Here is a 19,605-nt window from a genome sequence, read left to right as displayed (position 1 = left end):
CTTGCTTGGGAACCCAGATATGGACCCTCCAGGGTTTCAGAGGAGTGGCTAGGCAGGGTCAAAGTCAATATGTGGCTAATGTCAGGCACACGTGCTCAATGCTCAGTGCTCAGTGACGGACTCAGGCTCCTGACCCCCTCCCTGCTTCCTTCTGTGCTTCCACCACATCTCCCAGACCGCATATCACAATTGCTGCTTTGTTTTGTTCCTGAGCCCCTCATCACCTGCCTCCCCCTGCACTGCTCATGACAGACGCAGGTATTCACCTGCCTCAGGAATTGAAGCAGCCTCTCCCCTGGTCTTCATTCCCCTACGGCCTTTGCAAGCCACAGTGCTGCTGGGAAACTTTTGGGCAAATATTCCCCTCCTGGCATCACTGGCCCAGCCCTCCTCCCACCAGCCCTCCTCCAGCCTGCTCGCCTTCCAGCTATGTACACGGTCACCCTCCCCACTCTTACCCCCTCACGCCCCCTGCCCATCCTGGCCTCTTTCTCTGTGGCAGCACTTATTCTAGTCCTTGCTTTTTAACATGTCAGTCTCCCGGGTACCAGATAAAAGCCCATGTTGCAGGGCAGTCTGGTGGAGTGCTTCGCACGTGGACATGGCCTCAGAACAACGATAGTACCCTTTCACTGCAAAGGAGAGGGCAGGGTTGGTCCTGGAACAACCATGGGGATTCCTTTACACATCAGAATATAGGATTTTTCAGAATGTGCTCATGTTTGATCTTCACAACCTCTACGGAGGAAAGAGGAGTATTAGTATCTTCACTGGGCAGCTGAGACTTAGAGAGGTCAACAATTTTGCACAAGGTCACACAGCAGCAAACAGAAGAGCCAGAACTAGAACCCAGATCTTCTGACTCGTAGTCTAGTGCTGTCCTGTGACACACCAGGCCTCTGCATGAATTCGTGTAATAACAGCCCGAGCTGACGTTGGTTACCTGTGCTTTAGTGTATTATCACTGCATTCCACATCTGGTATGTAGCAGGCATTTCCACATGCCACATTAAGACATCACTATGATTTTAGGTTCCAGAGGACAAAGGTCAATACACAGAATTAGGCACTAACTACAAACTACAAATAGTAAATATTAAAATGTGTTTTTAGGAAGGTTTATATTGCAATATACTGAAGCACTAAGTGCAGGCACTCCCTACAGGTGCCAGCCATACCTGCTCGTTAGTGCTCTGAGATGCTCGGCTGCGTCCAGGTGTCCCTCTAGATCTACTCTCCATCTTCCCACCCTGCTCTGCACCCCAGTGTGCGCCAGCTCTTTCCACGGTTCCCTTGCCATCTGACCTCCACTTGGGCTAGTGCAAAGGGGTTCCAAAAGGAGACCAGAGGAGGGAAGGGAGAAAAGCTGGGTGTATAATCCTGACCCCTTCTGAGGGCTGCCTCAGGCTGGTGGTGACCCATGACTGAAGTTCAGGCTCCTATCAGGTGGCCCTGTCCACACAGGAAAGGGCCCTTTCTCTGACTCATTACATACACGTTCAGACCTAGGGGTGGTAGCCATGGTAAACCTGCCCAGAAGATGGTTACAAATTCTTTAACACTCTTACCATTATGAGGTGGGGTCTATGTCCCCTCTCTGGAAAGTGGGTAGGTTCTGTGCTACTATGAACAAAAAAAAGAAAAAATGGGAGAAGTGATCTGTTCCAGGTTCCGAAGCCAAGTCTTGGGAGATTGGCAGCTTCTACCACTCCCTCTTAGAGTCCCTGGACTTCAACATGGGAAGACCAACAGCGAGGCTGCCGTGCTGGGAGGAAGCCTGTTACTCTCAGGGTTTCATTGCTGTGACCAAAAACCTGACAAGGACAAGCGAAGAGAGGAAAGATTCGTTTTGGCTCGTGGTTTCAGAGGATTGAGCCATAGTCAGCCGGCTCCAAGGCAGAGATGCCAAGGCAGAAGGGCTGAGGGGGGGAAGCTGTCAGCTCCTGGCAGCCAGGAAGTGGGGGGCATGCCTCCGATGGCCCACTTCCCCAACCACGCCCCACCTGTCTCCAATTCTTACCACCTCCTGGAAAGTCCATCCAATGATGAATCCACAGGTGAGTTAACCCACTGATGGAGGCAGAGCCCCTCATGACCCATCCATCACACCTCTGAACACTGCCGTGACCTGACACAGGAGCTCTGGAGGACACTCCAGTTCCCAGTCACAACAAAGGAAAGAGGAGAGTGACCTCCAGCAGGCCTGAAGCTGCTCGGGCTGCAGACATCACAGAGCAGAAGCGAGCTTCCCCACTGCGCCCAACTGAAATCCTGAACCAGAATTGTGACATAGACCAATAGTCCATGACTGTTACAGTCACCAAGTTTGGGGACTGTTTATTACACAGCAATAAATCACTGAAGCACCACTCTCTTCTAACTAAGCAGTCCACTTATTAAGGTCCCCTCACCACCCAAATTGAGTACCACCTGTTCCTACAGGGCTCTGACAAAATACAAATGACAGTCCTTAGAGCTGCTAATCACATTCTAGGCTTCTGAGAGAACGGCAGGACTGCACTCCCCCCCGGAGGTCAGATGTAGCCTGATGACTGAAAGTGAACAGAAATGACACGAGTCACTCCCAGACAAAAGCTTCATGAACCACTGGGCCATTCCTTAAGCTCTCTCCCCTCTGACATTTCAGGGGGTGATATTAGTTCCAGATGATAAGGTTTTTATCAACCCGGATCCCCGTGGGAGGATCACATGAAGAGAAGCTACCCACAAATTCTTCGTCTCACACCCAAGATGAAAACAAGAAAAAAACGTCTGTGACTTCAGCACCTAAGATTTGACCTTGTTATAATCATCCTAACTGACATGAGAAGCTCCTTTGTTAATACTGACCGAATGACCATTAGGGGTCCATGTGGCCTCCTGAATATTCTACACACCAGGAAGGAGGTCTATAAACTTACATTTACATGCCCATATTTTTCACATCTACAATCAGGAAACCCCTCTCGAACCTCCACCCACAGGGAGCACTGCTGACCACCTGGGATCAGCCCTATGTGTGCTCCAAGGCCACCCTCTGCCCACTGCTCCCAGCCAGTGAACAAGTGAACAAGGCGGCCCATTCCCAGCTGGCTGGCGGGGCCTCCTCTGACACAGCTGGGCCCTTCCAGCCCACCTCCTCTCACTGGCTCCTTAACTTGGAGTCAAATGGAGTTCCAGGCCGGCTTCTCCCAGCCCTCCCCTTCTCCACTCCTGTTTCCTCTTACATCTGAAATAAAATCCCAGTGCACTTCATCCTGTCTGCTTCTCTGAGAACCCAGGCTAATGCCAGTGCACATTCTGCTTCAAAATATTAGCTTTGACAAACTAAACACTGACACAAGAAAAGTGGCTCTTATTGAATAAAGTCTGTCCCATTAATCTGAAGTAAAAAGTAACCAGTTTTGCAGAATGTGATACCCCTATCTATGGCTGAGCCTAATTCCTTATTGCCTGTAATAATTCAACATTGTTTTCTTCGTGTGACTTTGACAAAGTATAACTTCAACCTATCTGAAAAATTCCCCCTTTTCCAAATGTCCAGAATAGTCTTCCAATCCTTTTCCAAAACCCTGGAGACCATGTATATTTTGAAATTCAAAACTTTTAGAAATAAATGCATCTGCCACATTTGGTATAACATCCATCCCCAGGAGATCTTGGAATATAAAGAAATAGTGATATTTCTTCCACAAAATATATAAGTGTTAGCCAGACACAGTGGCACATGCCCATAATCCCAATGGCTAGGATGGCTGAGGCAGGAGGATCTCGAGTTCAAAGTCAGCCTCAGTAAAAACAAGGTGCTAAGCAACTCAGTGAGACCCTGTCTCTAAATAAAATACAAAATAAGGCTGGGGATGTGGCTCAGTGGTTGAGTGCCCCTGAGTTCAATCCCTGGTACCAAAAATATGTGTGTGTATGTATGTGTATATTAATGCAAGTGGATGAAAGTAAAGAGTCTTGAGATGGTTCAGGTAGAGCTGGACAATAACTGAGTTCAATAAAGGTTAGATTGTATGCCAAATGAATTAGAAGAAAACATTTCATTTAAGTTCAGGTTGTAGATGAGGAATTGTGAACCCGTATGTCCACATTTCAGAAAACTATACAGCCCTTTAAAACAAAACAGAAAAGAAACAAACAGAAAACCAGGTCTACCTTTGTGTTAACACAGCAGAATAAATGGCCACCCACAGTGTTGGATGAGGAAAAGCACGAACAGAATAGCCTGCAGTATGGGGCTGGGGATGTGGCTCAAGCAGTAGCACGCTTGCCTGGCATGCGCGCCGCACTGGTTTCGATCCTCAGCACCACATACAAAAAAATAAAAAAATAAAAATAAATAAAGATGTTGTGTCCGCCGAAAACTAAAAAATAAATATTAAAAAAAGAACAGCCTGGGCTGGGGATGTGGCTCAAGCGGTAGCGCGCTCGCCTGGTATGCGTGTGCGGCCCGGGTTGGATCCTCAGCACCACATACCAACAAAGATGTGTGTCCGCCGAAAACTAAAAAAATAAATAAATATTACAATTCTCTAAAAAAAAAAAAAAGAACAGCCTGTGGAGACGAGACGGCCTGCAGCACAGACACAGAGAAAGAAAGGAGAGAGGACCAACCTTCACTCGGGAGCACCCGCTCCGCACCTTCTGCCACCCGCGACATTTCGTAGTGACTTGTCTCTAGTTTAAAGAAATGCTGTGGGGATGCTGTGTGTGGGTACCGATGGCAATGTGGGGACATTTTTAAATGTGAACTTATTTACATTATTTAGGAGACAGACTGAGTTCGCCTCTGTCAGCTGCCCAGGCTGATGGCAGGTAACTAACATGTCAAGTATAAATTAGGGACTGAGTGCACAAAGATTTATTTAGACACCTAACTAAGGTGCACGTGTCAGGGCAATGGACCAGAGCCCCTACGGGAGACCTGAGCCCAAACTGTAGGCGTCCCTTCCCCTGTCCAAGGAGCTGATGCAGGAAATAGGCTACAGCTGCTCCCACTGGGGACCCCCCAAGAGCCGCCCGGTTCTGGGCGGTTGCTCCTCTCCCCATCCTGCCGCTCATGAAAGGTGGTGAGCCTTCCCCAGCCCACTGCTTTCCCAGCCTTTTTAATTCTAAATGACAAAAACACAAACAAAATGATGGAGAACAGGAAGAAAAATTAATTGAGGAGGGTAAAACTCAAGTCTTTGTTCTCCCTAGGTGCTTAAACAACCCTGGGAGAAATTGTCTGCCGTGGATAAAAGTTGAAGAATCTTAATTAGGGAGCTGCAAATTCAAATCCAATACAATTTCATTCATTTTCTATAGTCTTTATTGGCTCTAGGTGGGTTTTTTTCCCCACAACATGTATAGCTCCATAGTTTTAAAATATTCATTATTTTAATTATGGGCATAATTGAGAATAATAACAGATAATATATAAAGAGCTATGTAAAATGTGAGCTAGCTATTAGTCTTTTACAAAGCACTGTCCAGGAAGGTACCAAGGGCCAGCACTCTGTTGGCACTTGAAGAAAGATCTCACTTATGTATTGTTTTTTCAACCCTAGGCTACCCAGTGAACAGCACTCATGGGAACCCTGCCCCCAGAAAGCATGCATGTCCCTGTGTGGGCAGAAGCATAGTTAACGAGGGGATTCACCTGTGCCTGGTGCTGTGAGGGAGAAGGGCAGTGGGGTGTGGCCAGCAAGAGCCTCACCAAGGCGCTGTGGGGCGGAGCTCATCCTCGGCTGTGGATGAGGAACTGTCATTATACTGAGTTATAATTAGCTAAGAGCAAGAAGTCCTGGTGTGCCACGAAAAGGTACGGTGGACACAGATAACAATAATGAACTGTACATTTCAAAAAGCTAGCAGAAAGGATTTTGAAAGTTTTCACTAAAGAAATGATAAATGAGGGCTGCATTGTGGCTCAGCGGTAGTGCGCTTGCCTAGCATGTGTGAGGCACTGGGTTCGATTCTCAGCACCAAGTATAAATAAATAAAGACCTATCAACAACGAAAAAATTTTTTTTAAAAAAGAAAGAAATGAGAAGATGTCTGAGGAATATGTTTAACCTGATGTAAACATTATGCAATGTACACATCTATCAAAACATTTCATGGAACTCCACTAATGCATTAAAAAGAGTTGTCATTATTTGTAACATTAAAATATGCTAATTATAATAACATGAATTGTTCTGAGCAAATAGTAATTATAATAATTGTCACTATTATAGTAATTATTTTGTCAACAGGTCAATGAGGAAAAGGACAGGAATAAATGAGGAAGAAAGTCTAATTGTGTGAGGAGGCCTATGAATAATTACTGCAAAGAATTTCAATAGCACTGTTGTATTCTTATGACGTGGGAAGTTCCTCCACATAGGGGCTCAGAGACGGTCAGTGTCATACACTCACCCATCCCCCAAACAACCACATACAGACTAACAGAAAGACAGCCTCAAAACAAATGCAAGGTTTGTATTTTCCAAAGATATTGCTTTATTTTCTAAGACACATCCAATTTCACAGACTTGGTCCCTTTGTGTCCATAAACAACTAAAAATCTCAGTGTTTTGATATTTAAACCATATCCAAGATTACCTCTTGAACCTAGAAGCAACACAAAAATCCTAGTCAGATCAAGTACTCTATTTGTTTTGGAAAACATGGCTCTGAGGCTCAAAAGGCCCTGCACTTGATAAGAGAGAAACATCTTCCATCAAGACCAGTGCTCTATGTCAGAAACCCCTTGGCATGTAAAGTAAGGCTGCAGAGCCGCTGCAGTCAGGTATTCTTGGCTTCTGTAAAATAAGAGCCCATAGCATGGAACTCCAGCAGGGAGAAAGGTGAGCATTTCATCAAAACAATATACAAGTTGCTTCTGGCTTCTCTTCCTACCAGCAGTGGTAATTCCAGAAACCTGACAAAAATCCTCTGAACTAAATATGACACAAGGCTCTTCACTTGGCAAAGAAAAAAAAAAATTAGAATTCTAGGTCCCCGGGTGTCTCATAACAGCTCACAATGGAAAAGATATCAGTTGATTTATTATGTAAAATGAGAGTCATAAGGAATTCAGAGCCATGCTAATGAGACAGCCAACCTTTGATGGGACCTTAACTTGGCTTCACTTTAATTTTTGCTGTCACAAAATTGTTATAATAGAAAATCATGTTCTATTAAGGAGACGGCAAATCCACGACACTCGGGCTACACTGCCCCTCTCTAGGCAACTCATATCCGCTGTGACAGACTCGTCCTCAGTGGACAGCTTAACAGGGTCCAAGCAGCCTCCACCCACAAACTGAATAGGCACAAGATCCAGGGGCCACCTGCCAACGCTCCTCTAGACTGACGACCTTACTTGACATCCACCAGGCTGGATTCCACTACTCCAAACACAGGGGCTATTTTTAAGACCTGTGCTTGATGTTACTGAGAAGTACGGACGCAATGAGAAGGCAAATGGGGTTCAAGCCACCGTGGAGTCAGTTACATTGCGTCTACCCTCCTCAGTGCCCATCAGTTTACTATAAACAGACAGAAGATTTCATTAGCCAGTCACTGACCTTGTGGAGAGCAGGGGCCAAGACGGGCACCAGGAATCCGTTGTAAATGTAACTGACAAGCTGATTGCGAATCAAGGGGTGAGCCACCTGGGACACAAACAGGCAGGCAGAGAAAGTACAATCTTTAGGTCTTAAAATCAAACATTTCTGTATACATGCTCAATGCAAAAAGGAAATCCAAATTTGGGTCATTTATACAGTATATAAAGAATAATTCAGAATTGCTGTGTGATTTTTTTTTCAAATGGTTTAACCTAGTATAAACAGCTTAGCTAAAGCTGGATTTTCAAATTTAAAAAACAACGGTAATTTTAAAGAGTCTATGGAGGGGGACAAAAGACTGAATATATATAAGGATTCATAAATTAAAATTAACAAACTGGTAAGTATGAATTTTACTCCTTAACTTCCTCTAGAGCCCATCTTAACTTGTAACTAATTTAAAAAGACATAACTGTCAAACAGATAATTAAATATACTTATTTTGCTAGCAGAAAGAATTTTCTCATTCTGAAATACATTTTCTGATAGTCATTTATGTTAAAGAGAAAGGGATTTGGAAAATATTTTCAGGGGCTGCAGTTGTAGCTCAGTGGTAGAGTGTTTGCCTAGTTTGTGTGAGGCACTGGGGATAATCTTCAACATCAATAAAAATAAATAAATTTTTTTAAATAAAAAAATTTTTTTCATTAAAACATAGACAATGTTCAAAACCAGAAAACACTGGAAGTACTAACACTTCCCATATTTGACTGTCAAAATATACCCAGCATGATACTTTACCAGTATCTACGAGAAGTAACCTTTCCAGTTGAATCCCCAAACAAAAATTCTTAAAAGCATATGGCAGGTTGGGGATTCAGCTCAGTGTGTGCATATCAGCAGGAGCAAGGCCCTGGGTACCACACCAACAAAAAGAAGAAGAAGAAGAAAAAGAAGAAAGAAAGAAAACAGACACATACACACATGTACTTATGGCTTCAATTTCAAAATATATTGCCCACTAGTTTTACAAGGAAGGAAGGAAGGAAGGAAGGAAGGAAGGAAGGAAGGAAGGAAGGAAGGAAGGAAGGAAGGAAGGAAAATAAAAACTGAAAAGCAATTCTAGATAAGTAAGGCTAGATATTTAAATTACTGATAATGTCTGTGTGTCTCCCCTCCCCCACATTTGGAGAGGAATTTTTATTTCCAGACACTTCTGCAAGAAAATCTTGATAGGCTATACTATTAAAAAATTATTGAAGATGTGATCCATTTGTCTTACATATAAATAAAACCTCCTTTGACTTAACAATAAAAACAAAATGGAACTAAAGTAATTTACTTGCATTTTCTTCCAGAAGCTATTTCTTTATTTGGTAAATAAACAGATAAACTTAACATTTTTCACCCTCCAATCACCATAAAAAAAAAACGGATTTCATAATAAATCCAATATTAAGGTAATATTTATGCTGTATAAAAGTAAAATATTTTTATGAAAATCTACTACATCCTTAAATATATATAAAATCTGATTTTTACTGAAAACAGTAACAAGGAATCTGAAGGTAAAAATCTAATCAAGAAGCCAAATATACAAGAGTTCAGTGGCTGGTTTTTTCCCCTAAGCAGACCAATTTCAAAGCAAATTTAATTTGTGTTGCTAAGAAGATGGTTAACTTCTTCTAAATTCAATTGGGATAACAATATTCTTTATGTGGTATGCACCATTAAGCAAAATAAAGTGTTTTCCTTTGTAGACTCCCAAGAAGACCTTGAAGTAAAAGTGTTATAATTTGGAATACTTAAAAGCCTAAAAATACCTATTTAATGAGTCAGGCACTGAACTTATTTTGATGGGTAAGTGGATGTGGATAATCAAAACAGAATTAACACAATCTATAGAGGATATAATCTACTCATTTTTTTCTCAATTGAGACTTCCCAGAATCTTACAAAACAAACACTTTCGCTCATTCCAGAGCATTTGGTGGGCTTGAAGTAGAGCACCCATATTCCATGAACGTGATTAAGATTAGAAGGGACCCCAGCAAAGGGACGCACCTGGATGACGGCGTTGCAGAACTCCAGGGAGTTCATGAACTGCACGAGGGGCGGCAGCAGGAGCCAGTCGTCCTTCAGCAGGCAGTGCCATTCCTCGCCCTTCTCCTCCAGCTTGGTGGGCAGGGAAGAGTAGAGCCCGCTGAGCCCAGTGGCAAGCACCTATGTGCAGAAATAAAAACAGAACAGTCTTCTCCAAAGTTCTGAGGCTGCTACTAGAAGCTCCTGAGTGGTACCTATTTTCTAGGCCAAAGACTAAACTTGAAGGAGCAAGGTGGAGGATCAGCTGGTGAGGAAGCATTCTGCAAGTGGAGGGAGCAACAGGACCAGAGCTACTGGGCCACTGCACAGGTGGGTGGCAGCGGTTGATGGTCCCTTAGTGCCAGGCACCATGCTGGGCTGGAAGGGAGAGAAGTGAGAGGGGTGAACACAGATGAATAAAAAGGACTCCTGTCCCCAGGAAGCTCAGGAAAGGGACAATATGGTGTACTTGGATACATTGAGCACAAACACCCCAGTTGTTGGGGGGACCCAGGACAGAGGGCTGCACAGGTAGGAACCATGAGGGGCTCTATGAGAAGGATTCCTTGCAAATCCTCACACACTGAAGGTCGTGGCTGACACACATTTCCAGGTTAGAAAGTACTTTTGTGCAAATTATCTGATCTTCACAAGCAATAGCAAGGAGAAAGCTGGGGGTGGGGTCAGTGAGCTGTGACGAGAGTTCAAATGGAGGGGCAGGAGTTGTAGCTCAGTGGTAGAGCTCTTGCCTTGCACGTGAGAGGCACTGTATAAATAAGTAAATAAAATAAAGGTTCATCAACAACTGAAATAAAAATGAAAGAAAGAAAACAGTGCTGGGGATATGGAGAAAGAAAAGACGATATCTCCAGGCCTAGGAGAGGCGCAGTGCTGTGTGGGTGTAGAGTTACAGGTAGACAGAGGCAGCTAGGTAAATAAGCACCAGATCCTGCAGGGGTGCACAGGCCAGCAGGGAGAGCCCAAAGGACAGGGGGTCTAATGCTTGAAGGAGTGCTCTGGGCTGGACATGGCCATCTGAAGCCATCTGAAGCCCAGGTGTGGCCAGCACCTCAAGCCACACAAACCTGAGAGAGAAAGAAAGGGAGATTTAGACAGGAGAGACATGACAAAACACCCACAGCGGCTGACATTAGAAACAGAAAAACAGGAGGAGACACTGGCCTAGGTGTGCTAAAGCAGGGGGAAATGACTTCCACAGGCCTGCTGCAGCCTCGCCCTTCCCCTTACCTGCCCCCTCCCTGAGGCACTCTCTGTATCCCCCTGCTCACCTGATCTGACCTGTTCACCCAGTCCACACCAGAAGCATGAATGATTTGTCCCAGGAGGAGTACACCAAATGTAACAGTAAGAGTACAGACCTGGGAGGTTTTCCCAGAGAAACCAGATGAAGCTGCGGAGGGACTGGGAAGTGGGTGGGGGACCTGGTATAGGATCTACAGTACAGAATATAGGGCAGCACAAGAAATGGATGAACCATTCCAATACTGGAGAAATCAAAGGTTCATATATCATTTCTCTGTTCCACTTTCTAGTAACCTTTATTCACTCATCTACTCACTCACACATTTAAAACAAACAAAATACTGAGCACTTAAAATTTCAGGCCAGGTACTACATTAAGTACAGGAAAATCAACAGTAAGCAAGATCACAGCTTTATCTATTTTTCAAAATTAGGGCATTTCTGCCCAAAGGAAAATGTCACCTATTTAAAATACTTAGCTCCTTGTCAACATATCCAAACAAATCCCTTTAATTCTGATTTTGAATGTGACCCAGATGAGTTGCCTGTTGTAAATTAGAAATCTCTGGCAAAAGAGAACAGAGCCCAAAAGTTCTCCTTGAAGAGAAATCTAATCTTGATGCCACGTTTTAAAAATCAATTACATTTGCTAACTCATGCTAAATTAACCACAGAACAAAGGCTTTAATTCTGCGTACTCCTGATTTCTTAACCACTTTGAGGCTTTGAAGATGAATTCATAAAGACAGGCTTAATTTGTCTGACTAAAAAGCTGGGAATAACTATTCAGTATATCAATATAATTACAGCAACATTAATTTTCAAATTACATACATCAGTGACAGTAATTAAAAATAACACATACCTAATACTCACTTTTTAAAATGAGTATTCTGAAAAGGGCATAGCTGAGATGTGAACAGAAGGAAGCCGTCCAGATGGAAGGACGCTCCATGCAGGACACGCCCTGCACAGAAGTGGCAGCTGGGTGGGGAATCCTGCCATGTTCCTGCCACTACCAGGTGGGACAGGGTGACAGCCTGCTATCTTCTTCAGAGTGCCAAAGATACTCGGGAGGGAATGTTCTGCAGAATAGAGAATCACCAGTCTTGAGAAGGAGATTCCACACCTTTCCTGCTATTTATAGCCTCCCTTCTGGGGCTTTGCTCAGAGTTCGGTTCGTTCACCCAGATCACACACAGATCCAGAACCCAGCCGTGGGCCTGGCACGGGCAAAGTGAGCACCGGGGAAACAGTGGGGAACAGTCAGAGCAGGCGAGCTGGAGAAGAGCACCCACCAACTAAATAACCCAGCACGGAAGATCCACTCGCCACCTGAGGAACTCAAGAGTGCTGTGGGACCAGAACCAGAAAAAGGAGAGGCAACAATGGGTTCTAGGTATTTTCCAGATTCGAGGGTTTAAAACACAATCTATCTACTTTAAAATTTTTTGAACTTTGAAATTATAAAAAAAAAATGAATATATACATATAATCACTAATTAAAAATAAAAAGCCCATCCACTATTTTAACCTTTTATTGACTCAGAACACATACACACACCAAAAAAAAACCTGAAAAGCATTATATTTATTCCCAACACAGTAAGTATTAACTCAATAGTTTTCATTTATTTCCCCCCAAGAGTATCCTTAAAAGAAACTAACAGCCATATAAAACCATACAGAAAAGACAGACAAAAGACACAGCTCCCTGGCAGCTGGGTGGCCCGGCCAGCACTGAGACCAATGTGGTTTTGAGACAAATTCTGTGGTTGTCGGGCAGTTACTAAAGCTCTCTAAATCTCAGTTTCCTCATTGAGCTCTTACAAGGATTAAAGAAAATAACGCATGTGACGAGATTAGCAGAATGGTTTCTGCACAGCAATGTTTCCATAGCGATGTTTCCACACAGTAAGGAAAGATGACCTGGAAGATGACAGGCACAGGGCACTGAACAAGTCACGCGATTTCCATCTCTAAACATCTAATGGTACCCAGTTAATTCTAGAAAAACAAAGATTTTCAGCAGATGGCTATAGTCTGAAGCTGGCAGCAAAACACCTGGTGGAGACCATTTGCTACAACTTCCGAAAATAAAAAGCCTCATAAATTTTGGATATGGGATAAATAACTTTCTACCTGCGGCTGTGTACCTAAAGGTCACTTACTTCAATTTGCATTTCTTGATTTATGTATATATGGGCTGTTTTCCACATTGGCCAACTTGTAACAAATGGCATGGGCCTAACCATCAATATTCAGTGTTTTTTTTTTTTTTTTTTTAAAGTGATAGGGTTATTTTGTCCCCAAGCATTTGTTGGCACCAAATTGTTCTCTTGAGTGTTCTTACTCTCCTGGTTTTCTTGGGAAAGCACATTTCCAGATAAACAGCCAGAGGACCGGCCAGCTCTCCATATCAGCTACAAGCTTCCAAAAGGGGTCCAATTTCCTCAAAGAGTCATTACCTCCCAACAGCCTGATCCTAACACGCTTTGACAATCATACTAATTAGAGAAAGCTTTTTGTCAACTGTGGCCCTTAGCTGGACGGTTAATAGAGTGTGCTTTTATCTTCAACATAAAGGGGCCTTTTTTTTTTTTAATTATGTTGTCAGATGTAATTATAGAAAACTGGGTACAAAAGAGATTATGGGATCTATCCTGAGGGGCAACTTAACACAACGAAGCTTGTCTTCCCTTCTAGCAAACAAGGTCAGCTGTTTTCCCTGCAACTTTAATGGACTGTACGACATTGTGAAACACGTTTTTATAAAAGCAACAGTCATTCAGTGAAATCTGCTGGTAACACAGTTAGTGAAAAATCTAAATGTTAAAAACATGGCCCATTCTTCTCCCAGTATATTTTAATTTTTAAATTATGAAATGTTACAAACATACAAAACATAATAGAATTGAAACCCATCACCAAGACCAGATTTTAACATTCTGCGGTATGTTTTTTCAGAGCACTCTACTCTCCCCACCCAAAATAAAGCATTACAGCCCGGGAGAGAACCACAGTGGCAGAGTGTGTGCTCAGCATGTACAAGGACCTGGGTTCGATCCCCAGCACCAAAATATAAAATAAATCAAACATTACCAATAGAACTAAACCCTACTCTTAACTCTTTCTTCTCCCTTCATCCCCCAAAAGCAACTATAATTTTGAACTTAGTAAATATTTTTCTGTGCTTGTTTTTGTAATTTTACTGTAGATAGATACAAAAAAGTAGGCATTATAATTTTGAGTTCTAAAACTTTATGTAAATTTTCTGTAAAAGCCAACATACTATATGTACCCTTTTGCTATTACTTATTTTACTCAACATGTTTAGATTCCTGGTCTTCACACATGTAGATGAGGTTACATGCTAAAACATGTGATTCATTCATTTTGAATGCTGAATAGTATTGCATTGATGTATGAATAAACCAGTTTATCTTTTCTTTTATAATTTATATTTTTCTCTTTTTCAAAGCACTGTTCTAACATGTGCTAGGTTTCTCTTGGGCAGATACCCATAAGGTGAAGGGTCACAGGGTATTTACATATTCAATCTTACTAAATACTGATACACTGCTTTCCTAAATTTGTAGTCTTAAGTCACTCGTTGTTAGTAGATGTCTAGTTAACCTCCATGCTGAGTGTTGGCCGCTGTCCCCTTGTGGATTCAATTTGCACTCCCCTGACTCCAAGGAAAGAATGAGAGCATAGTCTCATATGTCACTGGCTTTGGTGTCTTCTGAGGGTCATGTATTCATATCCTTTGCTCATTTTTCAAATAGGCTGTTTCACCTTTTTCTTCTTAATTTGTTGCATTACAAATATTTTTATATATTATGGGTACCAATCATTTGTAGTTATGTTCATTGTAAATATTTTCTCCTAGTATGTGTTTTTGTTCTTAATTCCAATCTTTTTTTAAACGTGTGTGTGTGTGTGTGTGTGTGTGTGTGTGTGTATTAGAGGTAGACAAAATACCTTTATTTTATTTATTTATTTTTATGTGGCTTGAACGGTGGATCAAACCTAGTACCTCAAACGTGCCAGGTGAGAGCTCTACCACTGAGCTACAACCCCAGATCCCAATCTTTTCTTTATGGTTGGATACTCTGTAAGATATCTTGAAATTTCATTGTTTATGCATATGGGTTCTTGAGTCACAATGCCCAGGTCCAAACCCTGACTATCGTACTAGCCCTGTGGGCTTGTAAAATTTACTTGATGTCTTCCACTACAAAAAAGGGAATGATGACACCAGAACCTACAGCTATGAGGAGTTAATGAGTTCATACATGGAGAGCACTGAGAACAACACCTAGCACATGGAAAGCACCCCCAAAATACATGATATCATTGTTGCCCTAATTCATAAATATCTCAGCCATTCTTGGCCCTTGAACACTTTTAAGCAATTTCTAATGTCATTTGTTGCATTCATTTAAAAAAAAAACCCTATTTGGATTTTATTCAAATCACATTAACACCACACAAACTACACCTAGCAAAGGGAAAGTTTTTCCTTTATACTGTAGAGATCCAAGAGTCACCATCTTAGCCAATGGAGCACCATCTCGGGTGGGACAACCCAATAACCTGATTTAATCAAGTACATGGACTAACTTCAATTTGTAGGAAATACAGGGGAGAGGAACAAGTCAAACTATACAAGAAACATCAAACCCAGGATGTGGGGTGTTCTATAAGACGATGGTTGGTCCCTTCAAAAGTCTGTGTAGGGGGGAAGAAAAGTGGCAGCTGTTGTTTATTATTAGAGGTTAAAGAGACACAGGGTATGATGGAGGTTTGGATATTAGATCATATTAAGGAACTGAATAATTTTCTTAGGCACAATAACGGTATTGTGCTTATATAGGAGAATGTCATTTGTAGGAAAACATACTAAATTATTTGATTTCTGCAAGTTAATTTCAAATGGCACAGCAAAATAAATGAAAAGCACAGATGAAAATACACCATTGAATACCAAAGTATTAACAAATATGGTGTTCATTTTAGTATTCTCCCAAATTTTCATTTTACTTTTTTTATAATATAAAGTTATAAAACATAAATTGCATTAACTTTCACAAATTGATTTTGCAAGAATGTTCCACTGTACATTATCTATGAATGAAAGAGCTTTCCATTTATTTACATCTTTTTTAATGCCCTTCAATAAGGTTTTATAATTTTCTCCATAAAGGCCTTTCCTATATTTATTAGATTTATTTTGAGAATCTTGCTTTTGTAAATGTTGACTTTTTAAACCTGCATTTTGCATTCTTATCAAGTAAACCATCTGATATTCTGTGATTTGTTACAATGCCTGCTCTCCTTTAAGAGCAGAACTATTGGAAACAATTCAAGTAAACCGAACATCAAACCTGGGAGCATTCCACCACCCCACCCCCACCTGCCAAAAAATATCTGCCCTTTCCTTAAGTCTCTCTTTACAGCAGCTTAAAGTTTACAATAAAGTTGAAAGAGAGGCACAGAGTTGTTCCATATACTCCCACTCCCTGCTTATGCACAGCCTCCCCATTATCAACACCCCCCACAGACAACTCAGAGCCACCCAGAGCCCATCCATCAAGTTAGAGTTCACTCTTGGTGTTGTGCACTGCGGGTTTGGACGATGTGTGATGACTGTATCCACCATTACAGTAACATACACAGTGCTTTTGCTGCCCTAAAAAGTCCTCTGTGCTTCACCTGTTCATCCTTCACCCCGCCCTGATTTGGAAAAACTAATCATTTTATTGTCACCATAGTTTTGTCTTTTCCAGAATGTCCTATAGTTAGAATCATACAGCATGTAGCCTGTTCAGATGGGTTTCTTTGATTTCATTATATGCATTTAAGATTCTTTCATGTCTTTTCATGGCTTGATAGCTCATTTCTTTGTAGTTAAATAATAGTCATTGTCTGTATGTACCACAGTTTTTATTCACCTGCTGAAGGACATCTTGGTTACTTCTAAGTTTGGGAAATCCCGAATAAAGCTGCTATAAATAGCCATGTGCAGGTTTTTGTGAGGACATAAGTTTTAACTCTTTTGAGTAAATACCAAGCAGTGCAACTGATGTATCATATGTCAGTTTCTATTTCATTTTATAAAACACAGCCCACTGTCTTCCAAAGTGGCTGTACCATTTTGTATTCCCACCAGTAATAAATGAGTTTCTGTTGCTCCACTTGCTTCCCATCATTTGGTATGGCTAGTGTGGCCCCTGCACACCAAATGCCAATTTAACCACCTCCCTACTACCTCACCTTCCTATAATATGCAACCAAACACACCCCACATACATTTCTAAATGCCCTCTAGGTAGTGAACCACCCTGGTCAAAACCACTCATACCGTATTAATTAACAAGGTAGACTCTAACCTACCTATGACAATTTGCCTGACCTACTCTAACAAAACTCACTGAGAGCCTTACAAACTATTCCACACATCTGAGGCAATACAGTTTATAAAGACTGGTTAAAAAAAGAGAGAGAGAGAGAGAGAGAGACAGTGAGTCAGATGCAGTGACACATGCCTGTAATTTCAGCAACTTGGGAGGCTGAGGTAGGAGGATCAGAGGTTCAAGGCTAGCTTCAGCAATTTAGCAAGACCCTGTCTCAAAAAATAAAAAGGGCTATGGTTATAGCTCAGTGGTAAAGTGCCTCTTGGTTCAATCCATAGTACTACTACTACTACTACTACTAATAATAATAATAATAATAATAATAGACAATGGAACTAAAATGGAAATGTTCACAGAACTGGGAAAGTACGGATAGTTGTTGCCCAATCAACAGAAGACACAAACCTAAAAAGCTGTCATTTATGTCCCCCTTCCAAAGACAGCACCAACACCAAAAAATACTCAGAGACCTAAGACCTCCCATGAGTGCCATATCATTCCCATGGTTTTCTGAAATGACTGGACCTGGGCTACTCCAATATCTGTAAAGAACCTTGTACTTTATTTCTCACCATACCATGGAATAAGAAACTAATCAGAGTATTTCTCGTTATCAGATATGCAAGTACATATTCATTTTTAAAATAAAATCAATACTTCAGTTCTATAATTAAGAGAAAATAAATTAATTTGTGAAACCAGCTGAGAGGGGTCCTACCACATCCTTTGATTCACTGGAGCAAAATCAACCTGAAAAGATAAGAATTTAGAAAGAGGATATGTTCTTGGGGGGAAAAAAACTAAAATTGTTCCCAATCCAATAAAAATGAACCGCAATGGCAGCACTTCTCATTTCCTCTGTTGGCTTATTTTGAGCTAACATTACTCAGCCAAAAAGCATCTAAACTTAGATTTCTCTCCCCCCTCCAAAGATTTCCTCTAAACATTTTCCCATAGGAGGTACAACTTGGGGTGGGGAGGAAAGGAATAAAAAGTATTTATCATTAACACAGGAGAGACAGAGGGGAGGGGAAGGAAAATATGCCAAGGAGGGGAACTTACTGGACAAAAGTAGGTGTTCTCCACGATGTGGTGGGCCACCACGCTGTTCTCAGCAGAGAGGGACATGATAAAGAGCAAAGCATCCCGCGCTTGTTGGCCTACTGTCCCCTCACGATGAATGAAGGGGATCAGAAGGGAGAAGATGAGGAAGTTGGCAGCCCCCTGGTCCTCACTGGTGTGGAAAAAGAGTTCCAGGATGGACGGGTCTTTGGCCAGGATGCAGCAGAGCTGATTGAGCAGGACCACCAGCTTCCCCTCCACGGCAGGGGTGGCCGTGCCTGAACAAGAGCTCAGCAGCATCATCAGAGGCTTCAGAATGGGCTTGTGGTGCAGCAGGGGCTGGTGCGACTGGGTGACTAGCATCTCATACATCTTCAGCTGCTCCATTTTAGTCTCATCCGTAAACTCCCGTCTCAGGCTCCACAGGAAAAGCTTCTCCATGATGTTCTCAGAGACCACGAATTCCAGAATCGGCCCCATGGCAGCATCCTTGGCTTGCTCTTCAATTAGTAAGAACAGCATGTGCTCTACATAGTTCTGCACGGCGCTGGCCTCGTCCGGGGGGATGGACCCATATTTTGCCTGGGTGTTCTTCAAGGGGTCATGCTTCTCTAAGATTTTCACAACCTGTAACCAAACCGAACATTCGTTATCTATCTGGGTTTATCATAATCACAAATACATACCACCCCTGATTTGACCAAGTCATCACTCAAGATGCAGGAGCCACTGCCCGCAGTAAGATCAATGTGATATGTCTGTGTGTGTGTGTGTGTGTGTGTGTGTCTGCCCATCTGCCTCTGTCTCTTTCATAAAATGAAAGGGTTAAACTATGAAAGAAGATGTTTGAAGATGCTTATTTATAACAGTTAAAAATTACAGCAACCTAAATGTCAAAGAAAACAGTATGGTCATGCAAATTGAGATTACCTGAATTCCTTGGCTTACTACTGTGAAGACTATTAGAGCAATATAAAAAAAGAAACTGTAGTCATATTTAAATGAAAAAAAAAGCTAGCTATGTTTGTGAGATCCATAATTATCAAATATGTCAAAAACACATAGGTGAAAAAGGAGTGAAAAGAAATACAGGAAAATAATAATAGCATTTGTGTTCAAAAGGAATGACAAGTTCCTAATTTTTTTCCTAAACTGTCAACAACGCAACGTTGCCTTTTTAACTTTAAAATACAATAAACAAGTAAAAGGAAATCTGACTAACTATATCTTCCTAT

At 41.9% G+C, this 19,605-nt stretch overlaps 1 protein-coding gene across 3 annotated transcripts in view; it reads right to left on the bottom strand.

Annotated features, from left to right (window-relative positions):
- Positions 1 to 19,605, bottom strand: part of Fhip1a (FHF complex subunit HOOK interacting protein 1A) — a 233,982-nt gene that overhangs the window by 64,231 nt on the left and 150,146 nt on the right. For all 3 annotated transcript variants that reach the window (XM_026384753.2, XM_077803090.1, XM_026384755.2), the window contains 3 exons: positions 18,371 to 18,997; positions 9,609 to 9,767; positions 7,563 to 7,649 (listed from right to left, as the gene is read on the bottom strand). In XM_026384753.2, coding sequence (XP_026240538.2) covers positions 7,563 to 7,649; positions 9,609 to 9,767; positions 18,371 to 18,997 — 873 coding nt within the window. The remainder of the gene's footprint in view (positions 1 to 7,562; positions 7,650 to 9,608; positions 9,768 to 18,370; positions 18,998 to 19,605) is intronic.

The sequence above is a fragment of the Urocitellus parryii genome, chromosome 10 (genome assembly GCF_045843805.1).
Source record: "Urocitellus parryii isolate mUroPar1 chromosome 10, mUroPar1.hap1, whole genome shotgun sequence".
Classification (NCBI taxonomy): Eukaryota; Metazoa; Chordata; class Mammalia; order Rodentia; family Sciuridae; genus Urocitellus; species Urocitellus parryii.
This window is presented reverse-complemented; position numbering and strand designations above follow the sequence as displayed.